The 18571-nt window shown below is 39.5% G+C and overlaps 1 protein-coding gene across 1 annotated transcript; it reads left to right on the forward strand.

Moving 5' to 3' along the window:
• The first annotated feature begins 3165 nt into the window (after positions 1-3165).
• Positions 3166-17779, forward strand: LOC117322954 (4-coumarate--CoA ligase 1-like). The gene is made up of 11 exons (XM_033877923.1): positions 3166-3588; positions 3812-4019; positions 4580-4698; positions 5405-5607; positions 8281-8449; positions 9741-9909; positions 10192-10292; positions 10900-11041; positions 11886-11968; positions 16211-16376; positions 17360-17779. Exons 1-11 carry the CDS (start codon positions 3328-3330, stop codon positions 17548-17550), a joined length of 1812 nt encoding a protein of 603 aa, XP_033733814.1. The 5' UTR covers positions 3166-3327; the 3' UTR covers positions 17551-17779.
• Positions 17780-18571: the final 792 nt, after the last annotated feature.

Here is an 18571-nt window from a genome sequence, read left to right on the forward strand (position 1 = left end):
TATTACTTTATATTTTATTGTTTATTTGAAAAAAAAATCATTGTAATTACATAATATTTTCATTATTTTTTTACATTATATTTCATTGTTATTACATTATATTTTCGTTTTTATTACAGTATATTTCATTGTTTATTAAATTATATTTTCATTGTTTATTTCATTATATTTTATTGTTATTACATTATAATTTCATATTCATGTCCGTTTCATATGTGAACCTTTACTTTTCCTAAGACCATGGTGTGACAACACTTATATATACGAATACCTTAGTAACGCAAATAACACAGAAAGACAATTTTATTATTCGTGCCCTGGCCGAGTCTTGAACTCATGATCTATGGCGCCCAATCGCCTAGCAAAAAAACAGTTTGGCTCTCCCAGCTTCTAAACTAGAGCTCGCAAACATACCTGTATATAGGCACACGTGCAATTATATCGGCCTCGTACCAGACTCTGTGGACTATGTCGATTATATATACCATAATGAGAACTTGAAATCAAGGACACTACATAGTTTTTGACAGCAGCCGCTTACCTCGATCTCGTTACTTACAACGTAACCAGTAGAGACAGCTTACAGTTAAGCTGTATGATAAGCGAGCTTATTTCAATTTCAAAGTTGTTAATTTTCCCTTTCTTGATTGTAACACTACTGCTTTTGTTTTTCGGCATAGCCGTATCATTTTCTTTTGGCCCCGGATATGACGCGACAGGTGGCGTTACTGGTCAAGATGAAGTATGTGATTGGTCAATGTAGCGGTAAATGCAAAATACAGATATGCAGTTACCGACGAAACAAAATAAAGATTGAATGCAAGCTGAATAAGTTGATGTATATTTTCAAATGACACATTAATAAAATCATATTCCTGATTTAATGCAGTCTAATTATCACCAAAAATGATTCAAACTGATATAATTTTGTTATCCGTGCTGAAACTGTGCATTCATTAATTGGTTCGTTAATTTATTTTACCAGCAGTTTTACATTATAACCACCAACATTAAAAGTATGCCGTTTATCTTTTTTAAAGATATTTCTTGTCTACATGGCCCATTTGATTCGATTCGATATTCAAGGACGTGTTCCCATTCTCACGATTTATGTGACAGATGCTGACTACTGGACAAGGAAACTTATCATCACACTTAAGGTCTCGAGATACACAGGTTGGTACGAAGAATGAGACGCTATTCCTTCCAGAACACCTGATCCTGTTCTACTTTTACTTTTTTTTAAATATTTTTTATAATTCAATAAAATAATTTAAATAAACCTGCATGCATTCGTTTGTGAAAAAATCAACTTGGTCGATTAAGAACAAAATAAATCATTTCCCAAATCCATGCTCTATGGATTTTTCGTGGTGATTTATGACCTGTTTCCGGTCCATAACATAAGCTTTTCACATACGACTCTGTATTTGATGAAACTTCCCCGTTACAACACTCGATGATTAAATATATATCTTCAGTATTAAAGTATAAATATCAGTTATGTGACAGTAGCCTTATCTTAATGATTTAAAACTTAATTTGAAATTTTGTTAATTTCAGTATCAATTTACTAAAAATAAAAATGAATGGTTCTCCTCACCGGAATATTCCATGTCGAAATAGAAGATTGGTAGGTGGTTACTGTGGTTATTTCAGCGTCATAATGATATCAATCACACTACTGATATCTTCTCTTCCAATTTTATAGAGGAGGCATATCCAAATCAAAGATTGACGATAGAGGTCGTAGATAGGGTTTTGTATGCTTAGTACAGTGGATCAGCCGGCAAATATGGCGTAAAGATTGTACCAGCTGTCCCAATTGCATGATTCTATTACGTTTTGGGTATTATCTTCCTCATTCTAAACAAATTTCTTTAAACCGAATCTCCCCTTGACACTGCCTCATATTTGGCTATCAGTTGTGCGTTCACTCCTATGAGGAAGACTTCGGGTTCTGTCCCCTGGTCGAGACAAACCAGAGTCTATGGTAGTAACTACTTGTATCAAATCATCAGTATTTTCGGAGAGACCGTGTGAAGTACCCTGTTGGTTTGGTTTGGTTTATTTTGTTTAACGTCCTATTAACCGCTAAGGTCATTTAAGGACGGCCTCCCGTGCGTGTGACATGTATGCGTTTGGTGAGTACGTATGTGTGTTTTGGGAGACTGCGGTATGTACGTGTTAAGTCTCCTTGTGATAGGCCGGAACTTTTGCCGATTTATAGTGCTACCTCACTGAAGCATACTGCCGTAGACATCCAGCAGCATACCCCACCCGGTCACCTACCTGCAGGCCCTGGTGCCTTCAGATGTGAGTTTATGTGAGATAGCACTATGGTGTTAGTTTGTATTGTACTTCTGTGAGGTAGCACTTAAATAATACACCATTGCGAGTCAGTTTGAAACCGAGATGAGGGGGCCCCTTCAGATGTGAGTTTATGTGAGGCAGCACTATGATGTTGGTTGGTATTGTACTTCTGTGAGGTAGCACTTTAATCATACAATATCGCCGGTCAGTTTGAAATCGAGACGAGGGGGCCCCTTCAGATGTGATTTTATGTGAGGTAGCACTATAATTTTGGTTGGAATTGAGCTTCTGTGAGGTACAGCACTATGGTGTTAGCTGGTATTGTACTTCTGTGATGTACCACTTTAATAATACACTATCGCGGGTCAGTTTGAAACCGGGACGAGGGGGGCCCATATACTTTCGCACATATATGATAATATGATCAGATTATGAAATGAGTAGCCGAATCGACTTCACACTGTTTACCAAATCAGATGAAAAGATCGGGCGATTTGACATTACACAATCTCTTACACTTATAACACCTTACAGTGCATGGACGTCATTGGTAATTTGATTATATCCGAGGTATATTATATAGGCAGGGTATAGTCATCGAAACGTCACGCTTGAAAAAAATCCAATACTGGTGGTGATAGATAAGTTAATTCACGTAAGTGATAGACGTTGGTTTTGTCATGATTTTATCGAAAGCAAAACTAATTCGAACGCCGAAGGTGTATGATCTACACAAATTAGATCTATAAAAGTCACTTAGCCCCTTTGGTGACGTACACATACACAATGTTGTTTACGCCGTTCCAGCCAGCGCGTGACCTAGTAAATAACGCTACAAAATCTCTCTAACTTTATCAGCTGTTTTATTGCACACCACACACCGCACACAACTAACAGGGGTTCAACCATATATCTTCGCCTGCTCCTAGATCGGAAACACGCTATTTCAAGTGTGCATGGTGTCGCATGCAAAGTTGAGTGAAGAGAAAAAAGTGTTTCTCACACGATATCAAGATGTCAACTTGCAGGACATTGACAAGTAGATTGGGTGCCCTGTGCACGTATCACCAACGCTATATGTCTACAAGTTGTCTGAGGAGAATCTACCCCAGTGTATTGTCATCCGTGAGACCGCCGTGTTACAGGGAGTTCTCCAACACCGCTGTCCGAAATGTTATCTTCACAAGTCCCATACCGGATATACACATCAAAGAGGAATCTCTAGCGGAATATCTTTTACCAGAATTTGAGAGATTTGGCAATAAAACGGCACTTGTAAGTCAAGGATATTCTCGAATCTTTTAGCTATATAATATAACATGTCAAATTTTACAAACGTTAGCGACATATAGATAATACTGTATTTTTTTCCCCATAATTGAAAATATTTGTAACTGATTTTGTTTCTAGCTTGTGTAAACGAATTCAAATTACGATATAATATCGTTATGTCACTTTAAGATACGGGATGTCAATAATTTGATTTATTCATGGCCAGGTAGACGACAGTGCAGGTAAATCGTACACTTACCTGGGATTGAGGGACGCCGTGATAAAGCTGAGTAGTGCTCTACACAGACTGGGGTACAAGAAAGGAGATGTTCTGTGTATGTGTTCCACCAACAGTACCGAGTACGCTATACTCATACTGGCCTGTGTGACGTCAGGCATAATACTCACCACAACGAATCCGGTGTACACTTCCGGTATGTTAAAAATTAGTTCGAGTTTCCTCTGGCCCTGACACTATTGTGTATTTCTGTTACAAGCCAGACGTGGTGTCAAGGCCAGAGGAAACTCGGGCTAGTTAAAATAAGATGATGTTTGATATGTATTTTATTAAGGAAACAGAAGCCGTTTCAACATAGTTTCGCTTTTTTCAAACATATTTCAAGATAAGTATTACTGATCTATTTAAACAAGTTTACATTGATCAATTCAATAGAGATCAGTGTATAATATAGTAAATAAGAATATCGATAATATTCAATAGAATCACTTTATATAAGACCATCTATGGGAGATACCATTGCTAATTTTAGGTTTGGTCGAGTGGCACAGTGGCAGTACACTTGCCTTTCGCCTAGGCGGCCGGGGTTCGATTGCCCGATCGGGCGTTTAAAGGTATAGGGTCACCTGTCCGACCACGTGGTTTTCCCCGGGTACTCCGGTTTCCTCCCACAGTAAGACCCATTAGGCGCTTCCACCCCGGCTTCCAAGCGTGATTTATATAAGTTAATATAACTTGTTTACATTTTAATTTCAGGGGAAATTGTACGACACTTCCATCATTCAGGCGCCTCCGGCGTGGTGGTGACAAAATCACTATTGCCGAATGTCCAAGAAGCTTTGGCAAGCGACAGCAGCCTTCAAAGTACTATTAAGGCAAGCTTTCATATCAACATGCTTGTTAATGAATAAATCAATGCATTTAAGGGGACGGTACATTCCTGCGTTTGAATAAAATTTAGGTCATCAAAATGGAACTAAATGGAATATGTGCATTTTCCCCAAGTAGTAAAAGTTATAATCTTTTCATTAATACGACAGTTTTACTCGCAAAGTAAACCGAAGTTCTTCAAGTATTAAGTCCTAAACATTCTTAATTCGCCCCGTAATATCACTAATTACCGCAAAAACAGACGTTATTTGTGTTCGATTCGTCATTTTGTCTGTACATTTCGGTCATTACTAGTAGGCACAAACACTCGTGTATTCCTCGTTCGGACATAGATTCCATCAAGAGAAAGTTTGCATCTTTCTTCTGTCCGAACGAAGAAATGTCCCTTTAATAGTTTTGTAGAAGGACATGCCTGAGGATTTCATATGTTTGCGTTAATCACAAAATAAAATGTTAAGTGACACTAAAATCTCGTATAGCGTTCGCAAAACGCAATTTTTTAGATACCTTTAATCTTTGTTAGGTATGTTCTGTAATACGGTGCTGGGACAATTAAAATGATGTTTGAGGTTTGTCCAGCTTTGACCAGTCATATTCACCCTCATGAGTATGCAAATTTTTATCACAAAAATATTTCCTTGTTATTTGTTCTTTCTGTTTATATGACACGTGTATAGTATAATCTCGCAGAACATCATAGTGGTCGGTGACATGGAGGGATATCGGTCGTTCTCAAGTCTACTCAGCGATGACGGTACTTGTTTCCCGGAGAATCTAATGATTGATCCGAACGAGGACGTGGCACTCCTGCCGTACTCCAGTGGGACCACGGGGCTCCCTAAGGGAGTCATGCTGACACACATGAACATCGTATCAAACCTTCAGCAAACAAGGTATAAGTTGTTTTGGGTTTTTTTGTGTTTTTTTTTAATTATTATTTTTTTTTTTTTTTTTTTTGAGGGGGTGGTATTTCCGCTATTGTAATAATGTAGGAAAACGATGCAGAAAGCTATAAAAAAACTTAACATCTGTTTTCTGATCAAATATATATTTAAACAAATTAAAATTCGTGGTAAGAATATAATGAGATATGCGATATTGAAGCCATTGAAGTTTAGTATTTTTTGTTACTTTACGTGGAATATTGTATATTTTACTCCATTGTCCTTCATCAAATAAGAGCTGTTCATTCCATTTTGATTTGCCAGTAGCAACAGTGTCTGTTTTATTGAAAATATTATAAAAGAGTTTTGAATCACTGATACTTGAGAGAAAACACTGTATATTAAGGAGGTAGCAAAGGGCGAGTAACTGGTGGGATATTTTGGGGTAGAGGATCTGGCAGACATTGCCGACCTGCAGATATTAATCCTTGGACCTGAAGAAAATATGTATGTAATTGATATCTATGTGAAAGTTCTTCAAATAAATAGAAAGTTATGTCCTCTGAAATCTTTAGAAGGTCTGCAATTGTATGTATTCCTGATTTATACCATGATTTATAGAACACAGGTTTACCAGCAACAGTTATGTCCTTTTATGCCAAATGCACTTAGTCAAAAATGAATTTGGTTTGGGTTCTTTAATTTCGTTAGAGTTACTAGTAATCAATTTATACCAGGCATGAAAAACGTCCTTCCAAAAATTATTAGTACATAATTTACTACAGTGAGATATATATTCCCCACCAATATTTAATAGAAGATCCACATCAAAATTATCTTTTAAGATATATTTCCATTTCCCTTCAGTGTTATACAGTCTTCTGACCCACCCCAATTTAAGAGAGTTTATAAACGCATATAAATTTATCATTTTCAAACCTCCTTTACAATGGTCTTGAACAACAATGATTCTTTTATCTTTGTCAGTTTTACTATCCCATAAAAATTCGAATAACAATGAGTTTATTTCCTTTATCACCTTTTCACTTGGGTTAGGAAGAGATATAAATAAGTGATTAAATTGGGATATTATTAATGACTTGATGATGTGGATCTTGCCAATAGCAGTAAGTTTTCTTTTTTTTCCATGTTTTGAATAAACTTTTTAATTTGACTATTTTCTTATCAAAGTTAAGTTTAGGGATGTTTTCTAGGTTCACATCGAATTCAATACCAAGCAATGTAAATTTACTTTTTCCCCAATTAAGATTGAATTCTGGGATTATGGTATCATTACTATATTTCATACTTCCAATCCAAATTATTTCAGTTTTATTATTTCATTATTCTTATAATCAAATTTTTTTCATTTTTAAGCCAGAGATTTAAAAAAAAAAAAAAAAAAAATCTTTTAGAGTCTCGCGAAGTGATTTTTCTGAACCGTCTAATGCAAGAAATATATCGTCAGCATACTGGGATGTAAAAATTTCAAAATTGTCTGTTTTAATTCCTTTTATATTAATATTTTTCCTTAAACGAATTGCTAAGACTTCAGCACATAGAATGAAGATATAGGGTGCTATTGGGTCACCTTGACGACAAGATCTTTTTATTTTTAAAAAATGGAGAAAGTATCCCCCCTTGATTAATTGTTGATGAAACATTTTTGTGTAATGTATCAAACCATTTTAAAATATCATTGCCAAAGCCAAAACATCTCAAAACTTTTCTGATATAATTCCAAGACACAGAGTCGAAAGCTTTTTCAAAATCTACCATCAAAATCATGCCAGGGATATAATTTTCTTCAGTGAATTTCATAATGTCATATAGTAGACGTGTATTCTCCCCAATATACCTCCCCGATAAAAACCCTGTCTGATCATGACTTATAAGTTTATTTAATACACCTTTTATTCTGTATGAGATCACTCCAGAAGCAATTTTATATTATAATATTCAATAGGGAAATTGGGCGCCAATTTTTCAAAAAATGTCTTCGTTTATCACCTTTTGGTATACATGTAATTATACCTTATCTTCTTTAAAACAATTACAGTCATTGCGAAACAAGTTCTATCAACTTCTTTTTATCACACCATTTGGCCGGGATAAAAATTCGCGAGGGTCTTGCTGTGAGTTAAAACCGGATCTTCTCATGGAAGACCCCCGGCGCGCTTCGTCAAACTTTTCAAAGTGACATCCCTCGCGCGCTTCATCAGATTTCTCAAAGTGACATCCCTCGCGCGCCTCATCAAACTTTTCAAAGTGACACCCCTCGCGCGCTTCATCAGACTTCTCAAAGTGACACCCCTCGCGCGCTTCATCAGATTTCTCAAAGTGGCACCCCTCGCGCGCTTCATCAAACTTCTCAAAGTGACACCCCTCGCGCCCTTCATCAGATTTCCTCAAAGTGACACCCCTCGCGCGCCTCATCAGCTGGCTTCTCAAAGGAATATCCCTCGCGCGCTTAACCGGGCTTCTCAAAGGAATACCCCTCGCGCGCTTCATCAGATTTCTCAAAGTGTCACTACTCGCGCGCTTCATCAGAACCAACAGGGGGACTAATATAGTTTGATATGGATGTTAATATAAGAATATAGTTTGCACAATTACATGTACAGCTTAACCGTAAGATATAATGTGTTGGTTATATCATCAATACCTACTTACTCGTTCCAGACCACAGTTCGCTATCACGAATGACGATTCCGTTCTCTGCCTTTTGCCGATGTTTCACGCTTATGGCATGCTTTTCATTCTAATGAATACATTACAAGATGGAGGCAAATTAGTCATATTACCCGAGTTTGAGCCAGAGTCGTTCCTCACGTCTATCCAACAACATAAGGTAATTAATCTATTAATTCCATTAAATGTTCACTAGTTTACACCGTCTTTATTCTTGGTTGAATGTTCGCGCTTCATTTACCGAATGCACTTTCTCTTTCAACGGTGATGACAAATAGTTTGTTTCAACTGTTTTAGCCAATGCACTGTTTAAGTTGTAAAGATTACCTACAATCTGGAAAACAATAACTGTTGGTGGTAACAGAAAACTCATAAGCATTGTTTATCATCTTTGCTCGTTTATAATACTGTCGAGTGGAGTTACGCGCCTAATGTTTCAACCAACCACACATTGATGTTTTGTTAATTAAAGCAACGAACAAATGGCAGGACATTCAACTTATTATTTTTCGAGTTATCAGTAGAGGCAACAATAACAAAGAAAAGTCTTAGACTATACAAAAAAATGCTTATTTTGACGGCGGAATATCCAGTTGAGTCGTTCTTCAGACCTAAAAGTTCAAAGTCCTGAAAAGACATGCTTAGCTTTCCGAAACGTCACTCAAAACCATGGGATGGACATATAAGAATATCACTCATAGATATTTTCCATGTCCATTTCGCCCTTAAGTATCCTTGATTTTGTTGATGATATAAATGTATTGTTATCTTAGGTAGCAGTGTACAGTAAAACTGCCCAATTCTGAAAAATATGACACATGTTTTAGATATGTGAACATTGCCAGTTAACCCTACATATTACCTCTAATAAAGTATATATATTTGTAATCTGTACAACATTTGCAATTTTTATACAGCTCTGAAGGATAAGTAAACTTATATTTTCTGTGATTTTAGAGCTGTGATTACCATGGTAACAGCTTAAAAAAGTACTCAAAAATTGCAAAATATTATGATATTTGACCCAAAATGACACAATTCTCTACACATTTTTTTTTCTGAAACCTATTTGAAATTATATATCTCTATCCCAAAGACAGAATTAATCTTGTTTTGACATATGTTGTAAATTAAGTTTTCCTGCTATCTTACCTTTTCTTTGGGCTTCCATTTTTCGCTGTAGGCAAAACTAAACTTCCTGTGAAAACACACTTTCGGAAAATCCGGAAATTTAAAATCCGGAACCAATTTATTAATTTTTTTGTTTCAACAAATGTGAAACTTGTATGTACTACTACATACTGAATATAACAATTATAGTGTACATTTACTTTTTTCATTTTTGTTATGCATATCATAATACAGGAGTTATTTGCTTAACAAAAAAAATCGCACCATAGCCAGGCTGTCCTACTGTAGTGTGCTACCTTATGTTTTCATTTATTCGATAGGTGTCCCTGCTGTACATGGTCCCCCCTATAGCACTGTTCCTAGCCAGACATCCACTCGTTGACAAGTTTGACATTTCTAGCATCCGGGCCCATTTATGTGCGGCAGCTCCCCTGGGAGAGTCATTATGTCTGGAGTATGAAAAGCGACTGAAATATCCGGTTGTTCAAGGTAATTGCATTTGATCCAGCATATTGTTTAAATTCGAATTAAAATTACCGGCGAAGTATTTTTCATTTACTTATATACATGTACCTTCTAAATTCTATGTTAAGTGATATGCGAATTTTCCAGGCCTGTGTTTTAAAACGTTTTCATGAATGACAACTTTTATATGAAATTTATACGAGTATATGAATTTCAACATAAGAAACAGAAATACATATAAATACGTTTTTCTTACTTCTTTGAAAAAATAGTGTGAACAACTAAAACTTGCATATGTAAATACAGGATATGGGATGACCGAGCTGAGTCCAGTCGCCACTTTGGACACACTTCCTCCACACCACGTGGGAACTGTGGGGGAGTTAGTACCCAACACTAGCGCCAAGGTAACAGAGCTCACATTATAGAACCAGGTTATGTTGTACAGAGAAACACTTTGATGAGGAATAATGAATCAATATTTGATGTTTCCTGACTTCTTAGAATCTGACCAGTTACGCTGAACATGTCCATCTAGGTTTTTACCAGAGTTCATTTATATTTTTCTCCCGTGATATTGTGAAACGCTCAGCAAGTTGTCTTTTATTTGCAATCTAGAAAAGATTAGAATTAATGGCAATATTTCGGCCACTTCCATCAAATTTCGAATATATTCTGAGAGTTGGTAATTGGTTGAAATATTTCTATCTTGATCAGAGGTAAGACAAACTAACAGTTTACCAGGACTGTCTAAAAGATAGCTCTTCAGTTTAGAAACAAAATTAAATTAACAAATGTTTGTTCGTTGCATTGTTGTTGTCGTCGTCGTCGTCGTCGTCGTCGTCGTCGTCGTCGTTGTCGTCGTCGTCGTCGTTTACTGTGGTCGCGGAAATATCAGTTTTGACTTTAAATTACAATTTTGCATGCACTCGATATTCTCCTTCTTAATTCAAACGCCATGATGATGATGATGATGATGATGGTGATGATGATGATTAATCTACCTGTCGACAGTTTTTGTGCCTCGAGACGGGAGCTGAACTAGGCCCAGGAAAGACAGGGGAATTGTGTATTCGGGGACCGCAAGTCATGAAAGGATACCTTAACAATGAGAAGGCTACTAAAGAAATGATTATAGACGGATGGCTTCATACAGGTAAACTGTACAATGACCAAGTATAGACATTACATTCAAATGCATTCTTTCTATATGCATGCTAGTCCAGTTGATATATTTCTACAGGAAACGTATTTATATCGTCAATTAAATGTTAATTAACTAGATAATTTCTTGAGATATATGTATGTTCTTTCTCAGACTGCTTTGGTGAAAATGGGACTGTATCTGAAAGCCTAAGTAAAAAAGCATCAAAATTTGGAGAATCACTGAATCACTGAATCACATGGATATAAGTCTTATTTGACTTCTTTGATGTATCTTGACGTTTTCCCACAACTAATGTTTGTCTTTCGCGACTTCGTTCCGGTTTCACACACACTTAATAATCACAAAATTATATGTACACTTAAAAAGTTCTAAAATACATAATGTATACTCAGAGTATATTATCGAAGTTGGTCATAAAAAACTGGGGTATGTCTTACTGAGAAAGGTAGACGTTACTACTATATACATTTGTCAGTTAACTGATAGTTCAATAGTTCTACTATGGAAATACATATCATTTCTAGTTTGACGTTTGATCCCTTTATAACTTCCATAAAAACTATCGGAATTTTTTCTGCTATTAATGAGCACCTTTTGTTTTTAATTTGAGTACGCAGCTTTAATGATTGACCCTTCTATGCAAATTACCAGTATCGTTCACTAGTAATGTCAGAGTTCAGAATAAACTGCAAATCTTCTCAACTGAATTGGTGACGGACGAGCTGACGGAGAAGGAGTAAAACTTGATGTATCCAACCATTTCATAGCTGTTTCATAGATATACAAATGAGTATGTGTTTTTTTAGTGATAGATGATGTTTTCTAACACTAGGTGATGTCGGGTATGTTCGGGAGGACGGAAGTTTTATGATTACAGACAGACTGAAGGAGCTAATCAAATACAAAGGATTTCAGGTTTGTTTTGTTTAAATTATATGTACAATGTAACTGATACTATGATATACACCAGCGCATTATGCGACGAGCTTTTAATCAACTGTGAAAATGCAAAACAAAAAGTGTGTACATCGTCTCTGTACGAATAAGTATCATTATGACCGAGCAGTACCGAGTGTTGTGGCCCAGGCGTACCTAGACATTGTGGCCCAGCGGTACCGAGTGTTGTGGCCCAGGCGTACCTAGACATTGTGGCCCAGCGGTACCGGAGTTATGGCCCAGGCGTACCTAGACATTGTGGCCCAGCGGTACCAAGTGTTGTGGCCCAGGCGTACCTAGACATTGTGGCCCAGCGGTACCGAGCGTTATGGCCCAGGCGTACCTAGAATTGTGCCCTAGCGGTACCGAGCGTTATGGCCCAGGCGTACCTAGAATTGTGGCCTAGCGGTACCGAGCGTTATGGCCCAGGCGTACCTAGAATTGTAGCCCAGCGGTACCGAGTGTTGTGGCCCAGGCGTACCTAGAATTGTGGCCCAACGGTACCGAGCGTTGTGGCCCAGGCGTACCTAGAAATGTGGCCCAGAGGTACCGAGTGTTGTGACCCAGGCGTACCTAGAATTGTGGCCCAGCGGTACCGAGTGTTGTGGCCCAGGCGTACCTAGAATTGTAGCCCAGCGGTACCGAGTGTTATGGCCCAGGCGTACCTAGAATTGTAGCCCAGCGGTACCGAGTGTTGTGGCCCAGGCGTTCCTAGACATTGTGGCCCAGCGGTACCGAGTGTTGTGACCCAGGCGTACCTAGAATTGTGCCCTAGCGGTACCGAGCGTTATGGCCCAGGCGTACCTAGAATTATGGCCCAGCGGTACCGAGTGTTGTGGCCCAGGCGTACCTAGAATTGTGGCCCAGCGGTACCGAGTGTTATGGCCCAGGCGTACCTAGACATTGTGGCCCAGCGGTACCGAGTGTTGTGGCCCAGGCGTACCTAGACATTGTGGCCCAGCGGTACCGAGTGTTGTGGCCCAGGCGTACCTAGAATTGTGGCCCAGCGGTACCGAGTGTTATGGCCTAGGCGTACCTAGAATTGTGGCCCAGCGGTACCGAGTGTTGTGGCCCAGGCGTACCTAGAATTGTGGCGTACCTAGCATTGTTTAGTGTTCTGGCCCAGCAGTACCGAGTGTTGTGGCCCAGCGGTACAGTGTTGTGGCCCAGCCGTACAGTGTTGTGGCCCACCAGTACAGAGTGTTGTGGCCCACCAGTACAGAGTGTTGTGACCCACCAGTACAGAGTGTTGTGACCCACCAGTATAGAGTGTTGTGACCCAGCAGTACAGAGTGTTGTGGCCCACCAGTACAGAGTGTTGTGACCCACCAGTACAGAGTGTTGTGGCCCACCAGTATAGAGTGTTGTGACCCACCAGTACAGAGTGTTGTGACCCACCAGTATAGAGTGTTGTGACCCACCAGTACAGAGTGTTGTGGCCCACCAGTACAGTGTTGTGACCCACCAGTACAGAGTGTTGTGGCCCACCAGTACAGTGTTGTGACCCACCAGTACAGAGTGTTGTGGCCCACCAGTATAGAGTGTTGTGACCCACCAGTACAGAGTGTTGTGGCCCACCAGTACAGAGTGTTGTGGCGCACCAGTATAGAGTGTTGTGGCGCACCAGTATAGAGTGTTGTGGCCCACCAGTACAGAGTGTTGTGGCCCACCAGTACAGTGTTGTGGCCCACCAGTACAGAGTGTTGTGGCCAAACAGTATAGAGTGTTGTGGCCCACCAGTATAGAGTGTTGTGGCCCACCAGTACAGAGTGTTGTGGCCCACCAGTACAGAGTGTTGTGACCCACCAGTACAGTGTTGTGGCCCACCAGTACAGTGTTGTGGCCCACCAGTACAGTGTTGTGACCCACCAGTACAGTGTTGTGACCCGCCAGTACAGTGTTGTGGCCCACCAGTACAGAGTGTTGTGGCCCACCAGTACAGAGTGTTGTGACCCACCAGTACAGTGTTGTGACCCACCAGTACAGTGTTGTGACCCACCAGTACAGAGTGTTGTGGCCCACCAGTACAGAGTGTTGTAACCCACCAGTACAGAGTGTTGTGGCCCACCAGTACAGAGTGTTGTGACCCACCAGTACAGTGTTTTGGCCCACCAGTACAGTGTTGTGGCCCATCAGTACAGAGTGTTGTGACCCACCAGTACAGAGTGTTGTGACCCACCAGTACAGAGTGTTGTGACCCACCAGTACACAGTGTCGTGGCCCACCAGTACAGAGTGTTGTGGCCCACCAGTACAGAGTGTTGTGATCCACCAGTACAGAGTGTTGTGGCCCACCAGTACACAGTGTTGTGGCCCACCAGTATAGAGTGTTGTGGCCCACCAGTACAGAGTGTTGTAACCCACCAGTACAGAGTGTTGTGGCCCACCAGTACAGAGTGTTGTGACCCACCAGTATAGAGTGTTGTGGCCCACCAGTACAGAGTGTTGTGGCCCACCAGTACAGAATGTTGTGGCCCACCAGTACAGAGTGTTGTGACCCACCAGTACACAGTGTTGTGGCCCACCAGTACAGTGTTGTGACCCACCAGTACAGAGTGTTGTGACCCACCAGTACAGAGTGTTGTGGCCCACCAGTACAGTGTTGTGACCCACCAGTACAGTGTTGTGGCCCACCAGTACAGTGTTGTGACCCACCAGTACAGTGTTGTGGCCCACCAGTACAGTGTTGTGACCCATCAGTACAGAGTGTTGTGACCCACCAGTACAGAGTGTTGTGGCCCACCAGTACAGAGTGTTGTAACCCACCAGTACAGAGTGTTGTGGCCCACCAGTACAGAGTGTTGTGACCCACCAGTACAGTGTTTTGGCCCACCAGTACAGTGTTGTGGCCCATCAGTACAGAGTGCTGTGACCCACCAGTATAGAGTGTTGTGGCCCACCAGTACAGAGTGTTGTGACCCACCAGTATAGAGTGTTGTGGCCCACCAGTACAGAGTGTTGTGGCCCACCAGTACAGTGTGTTGTGGCCCACCAGTACAGAGTGTTGTGGCCCACCAGTATAGAGTGTTGTGGCCCACCAGTATAGAGTGTTGTGGCCCACCAGTACAGTGTTGTGGCCCACCAGTACAGAGTGTTGTGGCCCACCAGTACCGAGTGTTGTGACCCACCAGTACAGAGTGTTGTGGCCAAACAGTATAGAGTGTTGTGGCCCACCAGTACAGAGTGTTGTGGCCCACCAGTACAGAGTGTTGTGGCCCACCAGTACAGAGTGTTGTGGCCCACCAGTACAGTGTTGTGACCCACCAGTACAGTGTTGTGACCCACCAGTACAGTGTTGTAGCCCACCACTACAGAGTGTTGTGACCCACCAGTACAGAGTGTTGTGGCCCACCAGTACAGAGTGTTGTGGCCCACCAGTATAGAGTGTTGTGGCCCACCAGTACAGAGTGTTGTGGCCCACCAGTACAGAGTGTTGTGGCCCACCAGTACAGAGTGTTGTGACCCACCAGTACAGTGTTGTGGCCCACCAGTACAGAGTGTTGTGGCCCACCAGTACAGAGTGTTGTGACCAACCAGTACAGTGTTGTAGCCCACCACTACAGAGTGTTGTGACCCACCAGTACAGAGTTCTTTTCTCAGTTATCTTCATATATGTGTAAGAGACAGGAGAGAATTAAAACAGTGCCTATTCATGTTAAACAAAACAAAACAAATGTACATTTGATATGCATGCATCGGCCTTTCTCCGAAGATCGCTTTATGGTGATAAATGTTTTCACTCTTCGTAAAAAAATAAATGTTTAATACTGCTGAGCATGTCCTCTGCTTTACTTTGTGTCCCTAAATGTTAAAGGAAAACCGTAGAATGCACTTCCCCAATCCAGGGATATAGAGGGTAAACAGATCACTCACCTGTCGTCATATTGAGAACACCGAACTTATTGATTTTGCGTCTACAGTTCACGCCGTGAGTTTTACCCACAATGCAAAGCAAACAAGGCAGCATTAGAACATTTATACAATATGTTTCGGAATCGGCCATTAATACCATATCTAAATATTTGCTTTGATGTCGTGCACGGTGGATGAATGGGAACAGAAATCTTACTGAGTTCATATCCCTGTAAATATAGGTCCATACCTGTAGAGGATGCGCAAAATTGTCATGCAAACTTTCACACTTTATATAAAATCTTTTTATGTAAGTGAGGACAAGTCATATGTGAAATCAGTTTGTGTTTTTTTCTCAATGCTAAAATAGGTAGCCCCAGCAGAGCTTGAGGATGTATTACTAAGACACCCCGGGGTACAGGACGTGGCAGTAATAGGGGTACCAGACGAGAGGGCTGGGGAAATCCCTCGTGCCTACATCGTACCTAAACCAAACAGCAAGTACACCCCAGAAGATATATCGAAATTCGTCGAAGGTAAGTTTACTGTTTCTATTATCTTTTTATAGTCATATTGGTATTTTCAAAGGTTCAGTGGATTGTACAAAAGACAAATATAAATAGCAATATTAAATATAGTCCGACAAGAATGACCTGTCGTGTTGAACTTTGATTAGAAAATTGATTATAGACGAGTCTATAGTCATTTAGGGGAAATAGGTACTGGTGTATATACATGTATGTTAAAGAACTCTGTTAGTTGCTTATAATGTAACAAACCTTATCATCAGCTGCATCATTTGCATATATACTGGTCTAAGATTTAGCGACAAAACTGTGAACAAATGATTGCATAATTACTTGAATATGTGTAAGCCATGCATCAAAAATAAATGATACAACCCCTATGTTGTCAATATATAATTGTAAACAAAAACAAATGGTCCAAAACAGCACCCTGCTGGACACAGTAGTATTCCTAATCAATATGTTTTGTTAACACACCTGTGCACAAATGGAACTACCCACTTTGAATATTCCATGAAAAGGTCAACGCGACAGGTCATTCTGGTTTGACTTTTTTATACAAAAACAAATAGCAATATAAAATATGTATTAATAAATATACACGGCATATGAGGAAAGAAATACAGTTGTTCAAGTCCATCTGGGACTCGTCAATGATGTTAGGGGTAAAATGTGTGAAAACTGAAAGGAAGGTTGGGGAATTCAAAATGGGCCAAAACAACTGAAATCTAATGGTAAAGACATACACATTGTTAGTAACATTTACATGTAAATACATCGACATTGTAAGTTACCTGTACATAAAGTTATCAGGTAAATAGATTGTATCCGTATTTAGATGTATGGTGTCTGAGCAGACGATATTGATAAATTATTATTACACTTTAAAACAATGTACATAGCTTTCCTATATTCATTGACTTCACTATGAATTATCAATTAATTGTGAAAGTTTAAATAAAAGTTTCAGTTCTCTTTATTATATTTGACAGAAAAGCGTTTCCTCCTACAAGAGGCTTCGAGGCGGAGTAGAATTCCTAGAGGAAATTCCAAAATCGCCATCTGGAAAAATTCTCAGACGTTTACTTCGCGATATGTCCTAGAGAAATCACCAATTGAAAATGACGTCACTGAAAATACACAAACTGGCTACTGTCAGAAGCAGTGCATGCATGCACCGTGAAGCGTACATTCAACAAAACCAAGCAAGACTAGTTATAAAGATATGTATAATAAATACATATACAAATGAAAAACATCAAGCGCCCTCACAAAATATTGAAAGTGAACCCAATTTAGTGTCTGCCAAAATTGTGTACAGAAAACTAGATTGGACTTTTACTAGAAGCCACCTGTTATCAAAATAAATCCATATTGTATCGTATATATAAAAAAAATAAAACAAAAACAAATGTGTCTTAGTGTTTCTATGACAGAAATATATGAAACAGTCCGAGACTGTTGATGTTAAACAATAACTTTTATCAACTGAGTGAATGAAATATTTCAAAAGAGTTTGTCGCGATTTTAATTAATTGCTATGGTGACTGTCTTCGTTAAGATAAAGATAATCATTGACTACAATCTTTAGACGTTAATATACGCTCTGATCCAGGGAATAGGCCTACAGCTCAGAATTTGTAAAAAAAAAACTCATTCTCAACAATGAAGTAAATGCATTATCAAGTACATAAGCACAAGACATTGAGCGAGGATAATAGAATAAATATTAGCGTTTATTGGTAACCTTATATGGTAAGTTCCGAGGTAAAGTCGGTGATCATGTCCAGATAGATATGTGGGCTTTCTGTACGTCATGCGCATTTGGTCCATGCTAACGAGATTGGTCTTTGGTCAATTAAATCTAACATAAGTGATAGAATTGTGTTTTGCAGAACTTTATGGAAGTCGTGACCTTTGGTCAATTAAATCTAACATAAGAGATAGAATTCATGAGAAAAAAAATATTTTGTAGAACTTTATGGAAGTTTTTTTGTTTTTTTTCTAATCCAGACATTTTACCATATTTTGTTGATGGCGTAATGTACGTTATTGATCACCACACTCGTTATAACCACACGCCATCACTGGGCAACACTTTACTCTCCATCCATATCGACCTCCTGAATTAAATGGTCCGGGATGATGTTTGCGTATTTGACAAAAGGTTTCTATGGAAATTTGAAGAAACAGGACAAAATTTC

Source organism: Pecten maximus, chromosome 3 (genome assembly GCF_902652985.1).
Source record: "Pecten maximus chromosome 3, xPecMax1.1, whole genome shotgun sequence".
Classification (NCBI taxonomy): domain Eukaryota; kingdom Metazoa; phylum Mollusca; class Bivalvia; order Pectinida; family Pectinidae; genus Pecten; species Pecten maximus.